The sequence below is a fragment of the Myotis yumanensis genome, unplaced genomic scaffold (assembly GCF_028538775.1).
Source record: "Myotis yumanensis isolate MYYU_CA2020_CCGP unplaced genomic scaffold, mMyoYum1.0.hap1 SCAF_17, whole genome shotgun sequence".
NCBI classification, from domain to species: domain Eukaryota; kingdom Metazoa; phylum Chordata; class Mammalia; order Chiroptera; family Vespertilionidae; genus Myotis; species Myotis yumanensis.
In genome coordinates, this window is record NW_027223768.1 from 7,900,565 (window position 1) to 7,921,227 (window position 20,663).

A 20,663-nucleotide genomic window follows, 5' to 3' on the forward strand; every position below is an offset into this window, starting at 1 on the left:
ATATTTGTAGAACACTTACAAATTTAATAATGGTAATAATTAGATAAAGAAACCTGGTATAATGGTCTTTAGTAGTTCAGCATATTTTTTTTCAGCTTTGTTGAGATATTATTGATATATAACATACAGGGTGGGCCAAAAGTAGGTTTATAGCTGTTTGGATGGAAAACAATACAATAATAAATAATAATACAAGAATAAGCTCTGTGTTTTGCTTACTCACAACTGTAAACCTACTTTTGCCCCGCTCTGTAGCTAAGTTTAAAGTGTACAATATGGTGATTTGATACACATATAGTTAACTAACACCTCTATCCCCTCACATAATTACCATTTTTTGTGGTGATTAAGGTTTACGCTCTTCAACAACTTTCAAGTGTATAATACAGTACTGTTAATTATCGTTATCATGCTGTTCATTAAATCCCCAAAACTTACTCATCTTATACCTGGAAGTTTGCACCCTTTAACCAACATTTCCCCATTTTTCCCCATCCCTGCAGCCCAGGCGACCACCATTCTGCCCTGTATTTCTATAAATTCAGCCATTTTAGATTCCACATATAAGAACACACAGTATGTATGACTTATTCACTTAGCATAATGCCCTCAAGGTCCACTCATGTTGTTGCAAAAGGCAAGATTTCCTTCTTTTTTTATGGATAAATAATATTCACATCTATAACTTACCTTTATCCATTCATCTGTCAATGGACACATGAGTTCTGTGTTTTGGCTACTGTAAATAATGCAGTGAACATGGGGTGCAGTATCTCTTTTGAGATAATGATTTCATTTCCTCTGGGTTTATATTTAAAAGTAGAATTTCTGGGTCATATGGTACTTATAGTTTTAATTTTTTGAGGAACTTTCATACTTTTTTCCATAGTGACTAGACTATTTACATTTCTATCCACAGCCTCACCCACACTTGTCTCTTGCCTTTGATAATGACCATTCTAACAGGTGTGAGGTGACATCTCATTGTGGTTTTGGTTTGCATTTCCCTGATGATTAATGATGTTGAGCATCTTTCCATGTACCTGTTGGCCATTTATCTGTTTCTTAAGGGGGAAAAAGTCTACTCATGAACTTTGCCTATATTTTAATTTGACTTGCAAAATAAAATCCTTTATCTACATCTTTTCACCTACCACTAACTTATCAAAAAAAAAAACACTGGGAAATTTCAATTTCAGAAAAATAAGCATTATCCTATATATTAAAACCCTAATATGCAAATTGGCTGAACCATAGAACAACTGGTCGCTATGATGCACACTGACCACTAGGGGTCAGACACTCAACTCAGGAGTTGCCCCCTGGTGGTCAGTGTACTCCCACAGGGGGAGCACTGCTCAGCCAGAAGCTGGGCTCATGGCTGGCGAGCACAGTGGTGGTGGTGGGAGCCTCTCCTGCCTCTGCAGCAGCGCTAAGGAGCAGCAGGCGGGCAGTAAGGAGCAAGGCATCCCGGACTGCAAGAGCCCTGGACTGTGAGGGGGCGCAGGCTGGGCTGAGGGGCCCCTCCAGTGCATGAATTTCATGCACCGGGCCTCTAGTTGCTTTATAAGATTACTAGAGGCCCGGTGCACAAATTCGTGAATGGCTGGGGTCCCTTGGCCTGGCCAGTAATCAGGGCCAATTGGGGCCACAGGAGGTAGGCCAGCCAACCTGATCAGGGCCATTGGGGTGGGCCGGGGCGTCGGGCCGCGGGAGGTTGGCTATGGGAGCGTGCTGACCACCAGGGGGCAGCTCCTGCATTGAGTGTCTGCCCCCTGGTGGTCAGTGTATGTCATAGTGACCAGTCGACCGGTCGTTTGGTTGTTCAGTCGTCCGGGCATTCGGTCATTTGGTCGCTTAGGCTTTCATACATATAGATTGTATTAAATTCACTTATACTTCTGCTTCAGTCCAGAAAGCCCTCCATTTACTGAGAGCTTATGTTTGAAAAGCTTAGAAAAAATAAAGTAATAAACAATCCTGGAGAACTAAGTATGTAGCTAATCATTTATATCTCTCCCTCAAACACTCCCCCCTCACCTATCCTAAAGAAGGACAATGCAAAAATGTTGCACCACCAATGATGGCTTTTTCTTCGTCCTTTCAAAATATATGAAGAGTAATGACAGTTGGTTCTTTATCACTTCAGCAACATATGACTTCTCTTTTCTTTGATGGAGGATATTTTCAAGGTTCTCTTGCACTTAGCAGCTTTAGGAGTGCAAAGTGAGCAATGAAAGATTTGAAATACAAAAGGAGAACAGAGAATGGTAAGCTTGAAGACATCCCTGAACCTTTCATTGCATCATCATCTTGCAAAATTGTGGGTAGGTCCTGCAGAACTGCTGAAAGCATCAGTGAGATATTTATTAAAGCATCCAGCACAAAGCCTGACACATACTAATTCGTGTGTTGCTTACATCTGAACCATTTGGTTACCTAGCTTTATTTTCTGCATATGCTAGGCAAACCCATGTAATAGAATAAATACATAGTGGTATGTAAGATGTTAAGCGGTAGCTGGGGTCAAAAATAAAAAGATAAATTGCATGAAAAAGAATATAAATATAAGGACCTATACATGCAACCTCAAATCCTATTTAAAGTTGTACCTCTTATACTATAAAAGAATAATTTAGGTAAACATAAACTATGCTGTAAAATAACACACATACCAAAATTTAGCAAGGAGCTGGAGTTACTTGACTGAACAGAGTCTGCAGGCTTGTTTGGTGAGGAAGAAGTACAGAGACCTAGAATGAAAAGAAAAAATGTGAGGGAAAGTATAAAGACAAACTGAGATAACTTTTTACCTTTTTATTGAATCTATTGCGATGACATTGGCTAATAAGGTTGTACAGGATTCAGGGGTAAATTCTATAATACATCATCTGTATATTCTATTGTGTGTTCACCACCCATCACCATGCACACCCTTACTCAAATCATTTGTTCTCCACAGTAGATCATCCATGGCAAAGTCTGTGATTTTTCTTATACTATCCTCTACTCCTGTAATATCTTTCTTCACTTTCCAGTCTGCCTTTTTCTCATTATAGATGATTCTAGTTAGGCCCAGAATCTCATCTCCCCAAAGCACTATGCTTCTTTGTTTTGCCATTTAGCTACTTCTTGGTAGGCTTAAAATATATAGTGTTTCTCTTCCCAGAACCTTAATATTGAGGTATCAGTTTCTGCCCAATTTTGAAAGCAATCCAGTGAAAACATGTCCCACATTTTGCGGGAGCACTGTCTAGCAGTGAAAAAAGATAATTTCAGGTTTGTATAAACTTTCTAAGAAGCAGCATATAACTGGCGAGAAATTATTAAATAGTCATTTTTTGTTTTGTGTTCAACATTTTCAGAATACAGTGTAACGACTGTGTGTGTTCATATACACATATCTAGTACTAGGATTCTAGAAACATCTCCCCATTCATGGAGGTACTTGAGTATGAATCACTAAAGTACATATTGAATTTCAGTCAGATTCAATTAAAAATATATTTATTGAATACTTACTATATGCCAAGCATTGGGCAAGGCACTGACGATGGAGACAGAAACATCAATGATGATAGAGAATCATCTATTAGCTGCCTCCTGCAAGTCCCCCACTGGGATCAAGCCTGCAACCCAGGCATGTGCCTTGACTGGGAATTTGACCAAGACCTCCTGGTTCATAGGTTGATGCTCAACCACTGAGCAACACCAGCCGGGCTGATATGTTCTTTTAGAAAAAGAAATCTGTGTATTTCGTAAGCTAAATTGATCAAATCAATCTTTGGCTATTCAAGTCACTCACTGCTTTTTTTTTTTTTTAGTTGTGTAATTCCCCTGTTTTATACTATAATTTCCTCCTCTTGAAATGCTTAAATTCTCTTTTGACTGGCTTTAGCCATCTTACTTTTCCATTATACTTAGTCATCATAGGTGAGAAATCGGTTCATTTCGGAGATCAAGTATGGTGGCAATGAGAGCAGACTGGCACAAGTTTATGGAAAGATAGAGTGAAAACTCAGGAGAAAAGAGTAAGATTCAGCTATAAACCTTCTCACTTGGATAATACCTTACATCAAGTTTTCTCAGTATTTTGTCCCTCCCTAAAATACCAACCAGCTGTTTGGTCCTTGATGATTAACCAAATTGATCAAATTTGTAAAACTGTATCATCATCGCTCAGCCAGCGTGGCTCAGTGGTTGAGCATCGATCTATGAACCAGGAGGTCACAGTTCAATCGCCTGTGTTGCGGGCTTGATCCATAGTGTGGGGTGTGCAGGAGGCAGCCAATCAATAATTCTCTCTCATTATTGACGTTTTTCTCTCTTTCTCTCTCCCTCTCCCTTCCTCTCTGAAATCAATAAATATATACATATATATAAACAACAATTGTATCACCATGTTTTATATACTTTATAGTTATAAATAAGGATTTCTAAGATAATCAAATTCCCACCATTTCAGGAGTCTTTGAGTTTGTTTTCATTACAATATAGCAAAAGTAGTAAGCAACAGACTATTGCTAATAATACTTGGTAAAAATAGAAATGAGTCAATACTTTGCTTACTTTATTAAATCAACACATTTGTTGATCAACACATATGTGACTGTTTTCAAAGAAAATACATCTGAGGTTAGACTGCTGGGAATTTTAAATAACACACTTGGGTGCCAGCGTCTTAGGATGAGTAGAAAGTGACAAACATCATTCTATTATTCCACACACCCCGGCCCAACCCTTCACTCCGTACTCAGTATTACATTATCACTGTGGAGCCCAGCACAGTACATTGTTCGGGGGTGATCTGACCCATAGGACCCAAGTAAGCTTCTGTTTAGGAATAATATTAACTTTTCACAGAGTGGTTATATAAGGAAGAATTAAATAATCATGGAAGTAGTATACATATTCTAAAAAATAAGTATAAAGAAGCTTACTCTTTTTCATGTTCCGCAAAATTTTCAAACTCTGCAAAAATGAAGAAAAGGAAAGTGTTGATTTTTGGTGTGAAATCCAAACTACTTGAATCAAGTAGAAATACAGATGTCAGTCAAAAGGATTGATTTCCTTTAATAAGAGCCATCAAAGTGCACAAAACCACTTGGCCATTTTAAACTCAGTGCAGTCTCCACTTGATTTTATTTCACTCTTTTCCCCACCCATCTGAGAATGACACTATGTATTTAGAAATAGTGTATCAGAATATCAGGGAAAAACAGTTTCTACGTTTCTTTTTTGGGACCATTCCAGAATCCGCGATGCCTTCCGAAGATAGCTGTGACACACAGCCACTGCCATGCTAGCCAGGAATGTTCATCAACCGTATTCTGTACTCCGTTTCCTCGGGTCCACTCCATACTGTTAGCCATGCCACTTCCTTCACCTTTCTTTCAGCAAACCCATGGATTCTGCCTCGTTCATAAAGAACTTACCCACATTTTTTTCTTTTCTCCACATAAAATAACCTACCCACATGTTTTTCTCCACATATCCTTAGCGCGTACATTTTTAATCTGTTCCATAATATTCAATGCTGCTTGATAATTTTCAGATTGTTTCTTATGTAGGCATTCTATTCCAGTAGAGTAACTGTCCTCTTCTCGAGGGCAGGTAGATGTCCTCTATGACATTTCTATTTTCCTAACACCGAACAGAAATGTATTCTTCTACATAATAGATATATAATAAATTCTCTTTTTTTGAAAAATTTTATTTTGATTTTAAGAAATAAATCATTTATTTATTATTCAAGTTATCTTAGTAAAAATGCTACCATTCTTATTTTCCATCTACCCTGTTTCCTAACCCTCCCCCACATAAAGCCATCGTTATTAGCTTCTTATGTATCCTCCCAGTTACATATGAATACAGAATACAGATATAAATCATATTTTGCTCCTTTTAAGCAATAGTTAACGATTATAATAAATGTAGTGAGAGAGACCTCATTTTTTAACCTTCATAGTATTCCAATTTCTGCACATACCATGATTCATTTAATCAATTTTCTTAATGATTAATATTTATGTTGTTCCTAATTGCCTGCTCTTATAAATAATTTTTCAGTAAATAACCTGGTATACCCTTCGTTTCATATATGTACACACATTTTTGAAGGATAAATTCCTAGAAGTGGGTCAAAGGGTACATGCATTTGATATTGTTAGATTGTCCTCCATAGAAGTTACACCACTTGACTCTCCCACCAATGCAGGCATGTGCTTATTTCACAGTCTGCCTAACAAAGAATGGAGTCAAACTTTGGAATTTGCCATTCTGATGAATGAAAAACAGTATGTCAGAGTGGTCTTAATTTGTATTTCTCTTATTATGAGTGAGGTTGAACATGTCAAATGTTTAAAGGGCAGACCGTGGAGTAGAAGATGGCGGCATAGGTAAACACGGGAGTTTGCTGCCTCGAACAACCACTTCAAAAATACAACTAAAAGACGGAACGGACATCATCCAGAACCACAGGAAAGCTGGCTGAGTGGATGTTCTACAACTAGGAGGAAAGAGAAAAGCATACCGAGGCTCAGAGGAGGCGCAGTGCTGAAGTAAAATACTAAGGTTCGGAGTGCATGTGGAGTGGGCTGGAGGCTGAGGGCGCGGTTGTTTTCAATCGGGAGGGAGTCTCAGGCTCTGAGCTCCAGTTCCGGGCGAGTCTCTAAGGACCCAGACCCATACGGGAGAAGCGGGACTGTCTGGCATCGCTCAGAACCCTAGGGCAGCTTTCTCTCCGTAGGGCTTGCAGCGACTACTGGGACACTGAGAAGCAGAGCCTCTGAGGGCAAGACTGAGAGCAGCCATAATTGCTAACCCCGCCCTGTTGATCCTGTGGGACCCGCCCCGCCCAAGCCCTGCAGGGAGGCTTTTGCTGGATAGCCTCAGGCAAAGGCTAGATTAGCACCTCCCTAGAGATCCAGGAGCCAGGAAGCCCAGAGGTCAGAGTGGGACCATCCAGCTTTAAGCTCCGTGGAACCATAAAAGACACACTCAGGAGGCAGACTCAGTGAGCACCAAAGCCCCATCGAAGCAAGTCTAGCCCCAGAGGGGTGTCTCCAGCACAGAAGTTCTCCCACCGCAGACACAGCTGATTCTCACAGCCAATTGACCTGGAAGTCAATTCCTCACAGTGATAACTACAACAATCAAGGCTTAACCACAACAAGACTGTGCACAAAGCCCACAATGGGGTGCACCAAGAGTGTCTACCTTAGGTAATTGGGACACTTAGCACAGAAAGGCACTCTATCGACACAGCGAAGCATAAAAAAATGCCGAGACAAAGAAACAGGACACAAACGACAGAATTGGAGGGAAGCAAACTGTTGGATATAGAGTTCAAAACCACACTTTTAAGGTCTTTAAAGAACTGTTTAGAAGCCTTCGAAAAGACTGGTAAGACCGCCGATAAATGTAGTGAGATCCTCAAGAAATCTAATGAGACCCTCGATGTTGTGATAAAGGACCAACTAGAAATTAAGCATACACTGACTGAAATAAAGAATATTATACAGACTCCCAACAGCAGACCAGAGGGTCGCAAGGATCAAGTCAAAGATTTGAAATACGAAGAAGCAAAAAACACCCAACTGGAAAAGCAAAATGAAAAAAGAATCCGAAAATATGAAGATAGTGTAAGGAGCCTCTGGGACAGCTTCAAGCGTACCAACATCCGAATTATAGGGGTGCCAGAAGATGAGAGAGAGCAAGATATTGAAAACCTATTTGAAGAAATAATGACAGAAAACTTCCCCTACCTGGTGAAAGGAATAGACTTCCAAGTCCAGGAAGTGCAGAGAACCCCAAACAAAAGGAATCCAAAGAGGACCACACCAAGACACATCATAATTAAAATGCCAAGAGCAAAAGACAAAGAGAGAATCCTAAAAGCAGCAAGAGAAAGAAAATCAGTTACCTACAAGGGAGTACCCATACGACTGTCAGCTGATTTCTCAACAGAAACTTTGCAGGCCAGAAGGGAATGGCAAGAAATATTCAAAGTGATGAATACCAAGAACCTACAACCAAGACTACTTTATCCAGCAAAGCTATCATTCAGAAGTGAAGGCCAGATAAAGAGCTTCACAGATAAGAAAAAGCTAAAGGAGTTCATCACCACCAAACCAGTATTATATGAAATGCTGAAAGGTATCCTGTAAGAAGAGGAAGAAGAAGAAAAAGGTAAAGATACAAATTATGAACAACAAATACACATCTATCAACAAGTGAATCTAAAAATCAAGTGAATAAATAATCTGATGAACTGGTGATTGTAATAGAATCAGGGACATAGAAAGGGAATGGACTGACTATTCTTGGGGGGGGGGGAGGAGAAAGGGGTGTGGGGGTGAGTGAAGAGATTAGACAACAATCGTGCACCTATGGATGAGGACAGTGGGTGGGGAGTGAGGGCAGAGGGTGGGGTTGGAACTGGGTGGAGGGGAGTTATGGTGGGAAAAAAGAGTAACTAATGTAATAATCTGAACAATAAAGATTTAATAAATAAATAAATAAATAAATAAAGGGCAGACCGTGCATATTTATTTTGCTTAAACTATTGGATCATGGGGTGGTTGTTGTTGTTTTGCTCACTTTTCTATTAGAGTTATCATTATCAATGAATTTCTAGGAGCCTTTATACATTAAAGAAAAGCCCTGGCTGGTTTTGCTCAATGGGTAGAGCATCAGCCTGTGGACTGAAGGGTCCCAGGTTCGATTCCAGTCAAGGGCACATGCCAGGGTTGCAGGCTCAATCCCCGGGGCGGGGGTGGGGGGGGGCGGACGCATGCAGGAGGTAGTTGATCAATGGTTCTCTCATCATTGATGTTTCCATCTCTCTCTCCTTCTCCCTTCCTCTCTGAAATCAATAAAAATACATTTTTTAAAAAAGAAATAACTCCTTGGCTATGATGCCAGTTGCAGATATTTTTCTCCAATTTGTTCCTTGTCTTTTGATTTTAAGTTTATTTTTATTATTATTTTTTGCCCTGCAGAAATTTTCTATTTTATTTAAGTGAATTTATAAATCTCTTTTCTTATGGCTCCTGGATTTTGAGTCATTCCCACTCCCAGTTGTAAAGTAAACTTTCCAAGTTTCTTTAGTACTTTTTTTGGGTTGGTTTTTGTTTCTCTTTTTTTTTAACACTTAAATCTTTTATCCATCTAGAATATATCCTGGTATAGCTGTGAGATATGGATCCTATTTTTTTTTCAGGTGCTTATCCAATTCATCCAACAACAATTAAAACATCCATCTTTAATCATATACTATATTCCTATACATATTTAAATCTATTTCTGGACTTCCCATCTACCATGTTGGTATGTGTTTTTTCATACACCAATATCATACCATTTTAATAATTGAGGCTTTACAATGTTTTAATGTCTGGTAAGGCGACCCTCCTTCCACTGCTGTTACTTCTATTTTTAATTTTTTGAGTTTACTGGCCATTCTTGCTCTTTTCATCCCCCCCATATGAACTTTGGAATCAGTTTGTCTCATTCCAGTAGCAAAAAAAAAGTTGATGGTTTTATTAGGCAGGCTTTAAACTGTTGTTTTTTTTGTTGTTTGTTTCCTTCTATTAATTTTTGTTTTTTAAAATATATTTTATTGATTTTTACAGAGAGGAAGGGAGAGAGATAGAGAATTAGAAACATTGATGAGAGAGAAACATCGATCAGCTGCCTCCTGCACATCCTCTACTGGGGATGTGCCCGCAACCAAGGTACATGCCCTTGACTGGAATCGAACCTGGGACCCTTCAGTCTGCAGGCTGACGCTCTATCCACTGAGCCAAACCAGTTAGGGCTCCTTCTATTAATTTTAATTGTCATGAGACCAACAATGTTAGTGACCATATTTAATCTAATTTTCCATCTTAATGCTGGCAGCTGGCAGGAGAGAAGGGAGTAGGGGGTTAGGGGACACTTCCAGTAATGAAAAGCTTCTGGTGTATTTCCATAAACTCCTATCTTTTTTACCTTACTCCTTGTGAAACATTTTCCAGGAGTCTTCAATGTTTGTTTTGAAGATGTTGAATTTTCCATGGTGTTAGGACAGCTAGCAGAATACGTCTCTATAGGTTGAGCCTGCATACCTGAAAAAAAAAAAAAAGTAATTTGTTGCATAGCTTCCTAAGCTTTCAGGTTTTATATAGGTATATATCCAGTAATTCTTGGCTTGGCTTTTTTATGCACTACTTTTACAATACAATATGGACCTTTAAAATGTCTTATTTTTATCTTACTTAATCATTTCTTGTACCTTTTTCATTTAGGTCTCACTTTATTGTTAGCCTTTTAACAGTCTCATTTCTATAACTTTTTGGAGAGAAAGTGCTGCACTTACAGTCCTCGTCAGCGAGGAAGAAGGACTCTCGGGTCCTTTCTGGGAGTGGAGGGGGAGGAGAAGAGCGATCTTCATGCAGATCTGTGATGAGAACAGGGCACAATAAGCAAAAACATCCATCACTTAAAGTCTCCAGGCAAGACCCCTCTTTGATCTTGTATAACTTTTCCAACTTTTCAATATTAACCTACAGCAACCAAATAAAAAATTATCTGAACTATGACTGGAGCCTCAGGAGCTTTGTTCTTCCAGCTCTTTAGCCAATGAGCCTCTCATTCGTCACAAACTTGTAGCTCACTTACAAAAGTGTTTTCCAAAGAAACTGAACCTGAATTGAATTAAGTTTCTAGTTCTTACAGAGCATCCTGAAATCACAAGTAGGCAAACAGCCAAACGCAAACATTTTCTTTTTTTTTAAATATATTTTTATTGTTTTTATTGATTTTTTTACAGAGAGGAAGAGAGAGGAATAGAGAATTAGAAACATCGATGAGAGAAAAACATCAATCAGCTGCCTCCTGCACACCCCCTACTGCGGATGTGCCTGCAACCAAAGTACATGCCCTTGACCAGAATCGAACCTTGGACCCTTCAGTCCGCAGGCTGACGCTCTATCCACTGAGCCAAACCAGTCAGGGCAAATGCAAACATTTTCATGGCCCTGAAAGGAAAGTCCACTCTCATTCAGCAGCCGCTTCCCATTCCCTGCAGATTAGATTGGCAACCACACATCTGCTTTCTCCATAGATTTGCTTGTTCTAGGTATTTCCTCTGCTTCGCTTCTAAGTTCTTCAGAATCTTCCCCCATTTTACCTATACCAATCTATTTTCCATATTTCCCAGAGTAGAACCTCTGTTGCAATTAAATTAACCTATTCACCATTTCTCTACACCAGGGGTCCTCAAACTACGGCCCACGGGCCACATGCAAATACAAATATTGTATTTGTTCCCATTTTGTTTTTTTACTTCAAAATAAGATATGTGCAGTGTGCATAGGAATTTGTTCATAGTTTTTTTTTAAACTATAGTCCGGCCCTCCAACGGTCTAAGGGACAGTGAACTGGCCCCCTGTTTAAAAAGTTTGAGGACCCCTGCTCTACACACATGCTTATTTGTACCTTTGAGTCACTGTGACCCGGATCCCTGCTCCTGGAATTCCCTCCTTTATCACCATCTATCCATAGTCTTAAATTTCTTTCTTCTACTCAGTGAAGTCTTTCCTAACCACTCCACCGATACCTTGCTTTTTCTAGATTCCTGGTGATTATAATCAGGGCCACACAGATTACCATGTAATAGTTCCAAGTGAGTATTAATTTTGTCTACCTAATTTGAATGTAAGCATTAAGCAGTACTCTTTCTTTCTTTTAGGAAAATTTTTGAATATATTTCAAAGTAGAAAAATTAGTACAATTAATCTCCATAAACTCAGTTCAACAATTTTCAAGATTTTGCCAGATTTGCTCAATTGTACCCTTTTTTGCAAATGTGTAAATCTTCTGTTATTCACAATATGTCATTTTTGTTATATTCAATATTATACTAGAGGCCTGGTGCATGAAATTTGTGCGTGGGGCAGGGGGGTCCTCTCAGCCCAGCCTGCACCCTCTCCAATCCGGGACCATTGGCTCCTAACTGCTCACCTGCCTGCCTGCCTGACTGCCCCTAACCACTCTGCCTGCCTGATTGCCCCTAACCTCTCTGCCTGACGGCCTGATCACCCCTAACTGCTCTCCCCTGACAGCCTGATCGCCCCTAACCATCTCTGCCTTGGCCCCTGCTACCGTGGCTTTGTCCAGAAGGATGTCCGGTCTGATTAGCATATTACCCTTTTATTAGTATAGATTAGTTTCAAGTGTACAGCATAGTGGTTAGATAATCATATACTTTACAAAGTGTTCTCCCCAATATTTCCAGTACCCACCTGGGACCATACATACTTATTACAATATTATTGGCTATATGCTTTACATCCCTGTGACTATTTTGTAACTATCTGCACTTCTTAATCCCTTCACTTTCTCACCCAGTTCCCCAATCCCCCTCCCCTCTGGCAGCCACCAGTCTATTCTCTGCATCTATGAGTCTGTTTCAATTTTGTTCATTCATTTTGTTCTTTGGAATCCACATATAAGTGAAATTATATGGTATTTGTCTTTCTAGCAGTACCCTTTCGCATATATCCTCCTAAGATGATATAAGGCACACAGAGCTTGCCTGGGAAATGCTCACTTAATAATTATCAAATAAAAAGTATAGTAGGTAACATTTAATGAGAGCTTATTATTTGACAACCACTGTGCTAAAAGCTTCATGTGCATCATCACACTTAGTCCTTGTGGAAATCCTCTAAGAAAGGAGTTCTATTATTCACATTTTATAAATGAGAAAAATTGATAATTTAACCAAGGTTATGCATTTTGATAACTATGGGAACTATGGGGATTTGAATTGAAATCTGTCTGACTCAAAAGCCCATTTTTAAAATCTCCATGTTATACTATCTATTTATGTATAGTATGAATTCTATAAGTGAATAATATGTTAATATGAAGAAATATGTTAAGGGCAACTGCAATCTGGTATAGGGTATGTAAAGTACCTATTAGTGCTCAATAAATGTTAGCTGGTGATGTTGTTATTCAATGTATAAGACAAGCAAAGCTCAGGAAAGTACTGGAGAAGCAATGGCAGGTTAAAGATCTAAATGGCCACAAATAATTTTTAGAATCACATTATGAACAATGACAAAACCTATAAAATGGGACTACTGCAGTCTTAGAGATTCGACCTGAAGTAGTTTTTTTAAGGGGCTATATATCAGGGAGCAGAATCCTAAAATCCTGTCTTCACCTGGCCCTGACAAAGCAAAACTCCTAGCCTGGGAAACCCAGAAATAGATCAATAAACAGTGGAAGCTATTATGGGAAGCATGCCATCACCTGAGGTGAATTATTCTAAACTTAATGAGCCATTCTTACAATACAGATGCTTAGGGCTAACATCTCATCTAAAGCTATGAGAATTTATTTACCTGATATGGGATTCCGGAGTTTTACAATCTTAAAAAAAGAGAGAGAGAGAGAAAGGATAAGTGAGAGAAGAATATGTACACAAATTTACAAACTCAAAGCAATGCATGGCATTTTTGAAGTTATATTGCATATACAGATAAAGATAGTTATGAAATGTTGACCCTATTTTTTGTAATGTGTAAGTGTGCTGAGTTATGAAAAGACATCAACTCTTAGTGATTTTTATATGTCACGACAGTTGGTCCTAAATTTATTCTGTTTTGACCTATTTCCTTTCTACTCAGAACATTTCCTGAAAATTTAATTGAGGGTAAATTGTTGAAATGGAAATTACTTCATGACATTGGAAAAGGAGTGAATTTTCTTTTCTCTGGGAATTGTTAATTGAAACACCATTACTTGTAGAATATTATTAACAATAATAATAACAATTACTAGTAAATTAAAAGTATAATTAAAAAGGTACAGAGTATTTGCCTACCACATTGTGATTATAGGCATGTTTAAATGTTTTAGTTAGTTACTTTTATGATCTCTTAAATTGTAAGAGAGTTGGTTCATATAATATATACAAATGCATAACAGATTGTTGAAAGTGTAGAGTTTTCTTCTAGGGGCAGGGAACATTATTCCAAAAGGTTTAACTCAAATAATATGGACACGTGTCACTCAAAACTTTACTCTCTATAATACCTTATCACAGCTAACACAATACACTCAACCAAATGACTATTGTAAACAAGCTACCTGCTTATGAAACATTTACTTTTGCTTTAAGTATCCTTCAAGAATCAGCTCAAATGTTTCCACTTTCACTGTGTTTTCATTTACAACTTCCGACCTGAAGGAATCTCCCACACTTTCAAGCCTCTTCTCTTTCCTATGGCACTGGTCAATTTGCCTTGTTATAATAAACTAGAGGCCCAATGCATGAAATTCGTGCAAGGGGCTCAGCCCTCGCAGCCCCAGCTTCATCCGGAAGGTTGTCCGGAATGTCATTCAGCTGTCTGGTCTAATTAGCATATTATGCTTTTATTATTATAAATAGACAACAATACTTGTATACACACCCTATATCTCCACTGCTAGACTATGAGTTTCTTAAGGGCAATAATTGGACCTTATGCATCCTCTAGCACATTGTTTTATAAGTAGTATCTACTTAATATTTATTGGCTGATAGGTGTTAAAAATACAAGCAGTAGGACTATAGTCTGTCGAATCCAAATGAGTAAGAAAAAAAGAAGTTATGGACCTTGATTGGCCTAAGTCTCACCAAGTCATCAGGTTTGCTGGATTGAGATGTTCCACTCCATTCTAGTGATGTTCCAATTTTTGTCATCCCAGCTGAAGGTAAAGATTGGGGAACATGCAGTGGGACTTCTCCTGGAAGGAAGTAAATATGGTCCAATTCTTAGGAGAGTTATAATTCTTTTAGACAGCAAATGTTACTCAGCAATAGCACACACAACACTGAAAGGACTTGAGAAGTGCTAGTAACCTAGCTTTGTGTTACTTACTGAACGATACTCACCAGCTTCCTCTACCACAATGAAAGATTCAGGTGTCCGCTCAGGAAGTGGAGGGGGAGTTTCATCGTCTATTCTTGGAGAAGTTGCTATCCAAAATGTCAGAAGTAGAATTATAATTTTTAATTAGGAAAATCCAAAGAAAATTCTTACATTTTAACTTGATGGAAATCCCACCAAGTGCCAGTACAATGTTTAAGCTGATATCTTTTCACTCAAGGAAAAAGCAAAATAAATTCTCTCATCTTAAGTTGCAAACCCAGGAGCTTTATGCTTCTTCAAAATGTATGATTTCTGTTAAAAGCCCAAAAGTATTTTGATTGAGTCACTGAGTATCAGCTAACATAACAAAATATTATATTAACTTAAATTACATAACTCTTCCTTTTGTTTTACATAGAATATACAATACAGCATCATAAAAGCATTCTGACATGCCAGAGATTCAGTTACAGACTTGGTGAAATCATAAAGATTGTAGTATCTCTTATTCATTCTACAAGGATGAAGAATATGTATGTCTTTTTGTCTTTTAAAAAACAATGTTGTATTCTGTATTTCTGTAGAAATATTCAGAATTTTTATAGAAAAAATGTAATGCTATTATAAGAAACGGCCACCAGATGGCACACATGTAAATGTTCTTACAATCCTTGAAGATAAGGATTTGTCTTTTAACATTGATGTTCAGAGAATTTAACGTATTATAGGTACCTAGAAAAATAAAATTCCTTTAAATTATAAAACAAGGTCAAAATATATAAAATAATCTAATTAAAGAAGGAACTAGATCCAGATAAAGTATTTTTTTGTAACAAACCTATGTGTCGACACATCTATTAAGACACTACTGCCCTAACTGGTTTGGCTCAGTGGATAGAGCATCGGCCTGCAGATTCAAGGGTCCCAGGTTCAATTCCGGTCAAGGGCATGTACCTTGGTTGCGGGCACATCCCCAGTGGGGAGTTTGCAGGAGGCAGCTAATCGATGTTTCTCTCTCATCGATGTTTCTAACTCTCTATCCCTCTCCCTTCCTCTCTGTAAAAAATCAATAAAATATATTTAAAAAAAAAAAAACAAATGGCCCTTGCAGAAAAAAGGTTCCCCACCCCTGGCATGGATGATGGATCATAGATCATATGGATCATGGAATGTTACATGTTTGTTTTTGTTATTTTCAATTTATCACAGCATTAAAACACTCCTGGAATTTATTTCTGAGAAGGAGAAGGAAGCAGAGAAGGACAAGGGGGAGGATGAGAAGAAACCAAATCTTCTGTAGAAACAAAGTGAAATCTAAAATGCCATATAAACAGACTGTGAATCTCAGAGGGAAGGTGGGGTTGGGTTGGTGGATGGGAAGAGATCAACCAAACACCTTGTATGCATATTTGCATAATCCATGGACACAGACAGTTGAATGGTGAAGGCCTAGGGCAGGGGCAGGGGCAGGGGTGGGCTTGAAGGGGTCCATGGGGGATAAAGGGGAACATATATAGTACTTCCAACAATAAAGATTTTTTAAAAAATAAAATGCCATGTAAGCTTTTAAAAATAACTTACCGACATCTGCTATCTCTTGGTTCAGTGTGGAGAGGAAATTAGTGGGAGGATTCAGTGCTAAAGAATCATCTGGATCATAATAAGAAAATAGGGTTGCAGAGGATGTTGGCAACGAAGAACAAGGTAACACAGTTCTAGCTTGTTCCTCAGGTAAATCAAGAGACATCTTAGAGCCAGAACTTCTTGGAGACGATGGAAAATAAGGACTATCCACTAAAGACATGTGAGAATGTGCATTAAAAGCCCTAGCGTCATGCTGCTTTGTACTGGAGGCATTGCACACTTGGTGCTTTGAGTCACGTGACAGCGAATAATTCAGTTCTGCTGAAGAAACGTGCATCGCTTTTTGAGCCTGCTCAAGACAAGAACTGTTCGGTTGAGATGCCAAACAAGAACACTTTTCCTTCACGCCCAGCTCATTGGTGTCTCTCTGTTGTATCAGTTCAAAGGGAGTTGACTTGGTCCGCGTTATTGGCCTCTTTGCGTTGAAATGTCTTCCTGCTGCATTCACAGGTTTAGAATTAGGACCTGCTCCAAGCAGAACAGAGCTCAAGTCCAAACTTTGATACTTCTGAAGAGGCTCCCCAACTATTGGAAAGGTCTTTGTCTCCCATTTCATGGCTGTGCCAGCATTTTTGTTACAACCATAATTTAGTTCCAAAAACTCAAAAGAACTATTCTGTTTAGCAGGGTGCAAAGCCAACCCTCCCTTTTCACTTATTTCAGAAGTCCTCGGCTCAAAGGAAGGAGCTTCTGCATTTTTCACCTGAATCCTTTGTTTGCTCTGTCGGTTCATCACTTTTGCTGCTTTCATGCTGCCAAAACCAAGAGGAAGTAATAATGATATCATAACCCCGGAAGGCTTCTTCCATAGCTTTTCCCAGCATCACAATGACTGATAAGCATGAGATATGCCCCCGAGACACAATTAGACAGCATGTAGATGTGTAAAATTATACTCACCTTTTTGGTAAATCAGGAGAATAAGCGTTTGCTTCCAGACCGGGATTCTGCTCAGGAACTGGATACCTTGCTTGAATCTTTAAGAAAAATAAGGGATTGCTTTTTAAGTGAAGCAATGAAAGTGTGATATTTTATATTCATAAGGCTGAAAAGTTATTTTTCAGAAAATATAAAGACAAAATAATTCATAAAAGAGTTAGATGAATTTCCAAAATATTGAACCCAACAAGAGCATGTTCACAAACTGAGACCAAAAGGATGAGAATAAAGAATTGTCAGTGTTATAGAAATTAGAAAGGATTTACTTACAGTAATCACCTTTTAAAATGGGGGCGTCTTAAAATGTTCTTGGGAGTAGCTTTATTCCTAAGAACACTCGACCTTCAGAAGTCTCAGCATCTTAACTCTGAATGTTAATAGGTGTTTATTAGGTCCCCATACCTCCCTCACATTGTTCTACCTTTTCTTCCTTACAATGCTTCAGACACATTTGGTTTTCGCCATTGCTTAAGCATAGTAAACGTGTTTCCAATTCAAGGCCTTTACACTTTCTGTTCCCTCTGGTTGAAATACACTTGCTCCAGATTTTGCATGGCTGGCTCTTTCTAAGTAATTATTTTCTACTTAAATGTCAGCTGCATAAGGAAACCTTCCCTGACCACGCAACCCACAATCACACTCCCACACACTTGCCCAGCCACTCTCAACCTATATTTTCTTCATAGCAATTATCATATTATGAATTTTGTTACTGAGGCTCATGGAACCCAAGATACCATTGAGTGAAAACTATATCTTGATTTCCGAGATGTTTAAATGTAAAAAAAATAAAAGTCATCAGCAATTGTAAGATTCCACCTGTTATGGGTTTGATTGTGACTTTCAAAAAGATATGTTAAAATTTAACATACCCCTGATATCATTAACTGACCTTATTTGGAAGTAGGGCCTTTGCAGATATATTTAGTTAAGATGAGGTCATGCTGGGTTAGGGTGGGCCCTAACACATGACTTGTGCCCTTATAAGAAGAGAAAACAGACTCTCAGAGACACTTAGGGGGAACGCCATGTAATGATGGAGACAGAAACTGGAGTAATGTATCTGCAAGCCAACGAACACCAAGAATTGCTGGCAAATGCCAGGAACTAGGAAGAGGCAAGGAAGATTTATTTCCCTAAGGCTCTGAGAGAGAGAGAGAGCACGGCTCTTGCTGACACCTTGATTTTGGACTTCCTGCCTCCAGAACTGAGAAAATAGACTCGTTGTTTGAGCCCTCTTCAGTCTGTGGTACATGTTACAGCAGGCCTAGTAAACTGAGTCGGAGACTTTACTACTCCACTTCCAATAATGGGTAGAACAATGAAACAGAAGATCAATAAGGAAATACAGTACAGACATGAGCAACGCCATAAACCAATTAGGCCTAATAGACACACATACAATACTCCACCCAACAACATGCACATTCTTCTCAAACATATGTGGAACTTTCTCCAGGACAGACCATATGTTAGGCCACAAAACAAGTCTTACTAAATTTTAAAAGTATCTTTTTAAATCATAGTGAATTGAAGCTAGAAATCAACAACAGAAAAAAAAACAACTTAAACATGTGCAAATATATTGTAAATTAAACACTCAAACAACAATAATCACACAAAAAGATGCTTAACATCACTAATCATTTGGAAAATGCAAATCAAAACTATGAGATACCACTTCACACTTATTAGGTTGGCTATTATCTAAAAAACAAAACAAAACAAAAAAACCCAGAAAATACTAAGTGTTGGCCAAATTGGAACCCTTGTGCATTTCTAATGGGGATGTAAAATTTTGCAGTCACAGTAAAAAACAATATGACAGGACCTTAAAAAAATTAAACAAAATTACAATATAATCCAATAATTCCACTTAATGGTATACACCCAAAAAATTTAAAGTAGGGTCTTGAACAAATATTTTTTACATCAATTTTATAATAGCTAAACGTTGGAGACAACCAAGTGTCCATTGAAACAAAATCGGTATGCACACACAATGGAATATTATACAGCCATAAAAAATAAACCTCTGATACATGTTGCAAAATGAATGAACCTTGAAAACATGCTGCATGAAATAAGTCAGATAAAAAAGAATAAGTATGTGACTCCACTTATACAATGTATCTAGAATAGGCAAATTCATAGAGACAAAAAGAAGTTACTAGGTATTGGGGCAGGGGGGTATTGATTTGGATGATGAAAATGTTTTAGAAATAAACAGTGGTTGTCATACACATTGTAAGAGTACTTAATACCACTACATTATACACTTTAAAATGGTAAAATATGAATGAGGAAGTGTCTCCTTCTCTTCTGCTTTCTGGTACAGATTGTATAAAATTGGTGTTAATTATTCATCAAACATTTGGTAGAATTCTCAAGTGAAACTATGTGGACCAGAAGATTTCTTTTGGGGGAGTTTTCAAATGACAAATTCAGTTTCCTTAATCATTATGGGGCTATTCAAATATCTATTTCATATTGAGTGAGTTGTGGTAGTCTGTGTTTTTCAAGGAAATAACCCATTTTGTCTAAGGGGTGAAATTTATATGTGTTGAGCTGCTTATACTACATTCCTTTATTAATTACCCTTCTGATATCTGCAGAGCCTGTAGCGATATCCCCTGTTTCATTCCTAATACTGGTAATTATCATCTCTGCCCCTTTTTTCTTTCTCTTTTTTTAGGGGAGAGTGAGAACACAGTTCCCCACTACAACGAATTACGCTGTTGAGTTTCCCACATCTGGGGAAATTGCAAGAGTCCGAACATCCGGAGTGCAATGGATAAGCCCCGCCCTGGGAAAACCACCTTCATGATCATGATATCTCCCCTGCTACATACGTATGCCCTTTCCCCCCTTTATTAGTATTCCTCGAGGTTTGTAAACTTTATTGATCTTTTCAAGGGACCAGCTCTTTGTTTCACTGATTTTTCTCTATTGTCATTGATTTTTTTATTTTTTTGGCTCTTTTTGTTTTCTAGATTCTCAGAGTGGAAGCTCAGATTATTGATTTGAGACTTTTACTGTTTTCTAATGTATGCATTTGGAGTGCTATAAACTTCCCTGTCAGCACTGTTATAACTCTGGCCCACACATTTTGACGTGTATTTTCATTTTTCTTCAGTTCAATTCATTTAAAAAAATGTATCTTGATACTTC

The 20,663-nt window shown here is 38.3% G+C and overlaps 1 protein-coding gene and 1 non-coding gene across 3 annotated transcripts in view; both read right to left on the reverse strand.

The window, feature by feature from the left end:
• The window catches only part of PTPN22 (protein tyrosine phosphatase non-receptor type 22), a 45,822-nt gene that overhangs the window by 1,017 nt on the left and 24,142 nt on the right, over positions 1-20,663 (reverse strand). For both annotated transcript variants that reach the window (XM_070397702.1, XM_070397701.1), the window contains 9 exons: positions 17,454-17,530; positions 16,491-17,305; positions 14,933-15,016; positions 14,675-14,784; positions 13,398-13,425; positions 10,361-10,441; positions 9,994-10,109; positions 4,941-4,971; positions 2,676-2,753 (listed from right to left, as the gene is read on the reverse strand). In XM_070397702.1, coding sequence (XP_070253803.1) covers positions 2,676-2,753; positions 4,941-4,971; positions 9,994-10,109; positions 10,361-10,441; positions 13,398-13,425; positions 14,675-14,784; positions 14,933-15,016; positions 16,491-17,305; positions 17,454-17,530 — 1,420 coding nt within the window. The remainder of the gene's footprint in view (positions 1-2,675; positions 2,754-4,940; positions 4,972-9,993; positions 10,110-10,360; positions 10,442-13,397; positions 13,426-14,674; positions 14,785-14,932; positions 15,017-16,490; positions 17,306-17,453; positions 17,531-20,663) is intronic.
• Positions 20,185-20,348, reverse strand: LOC138996544 (U1 spliceosomal RNA). The gene has a single exon (XR_011468822.1). It is a non-coding gene; the product is annotated as a U1 spliceosomal RNA (small nuclear RNA).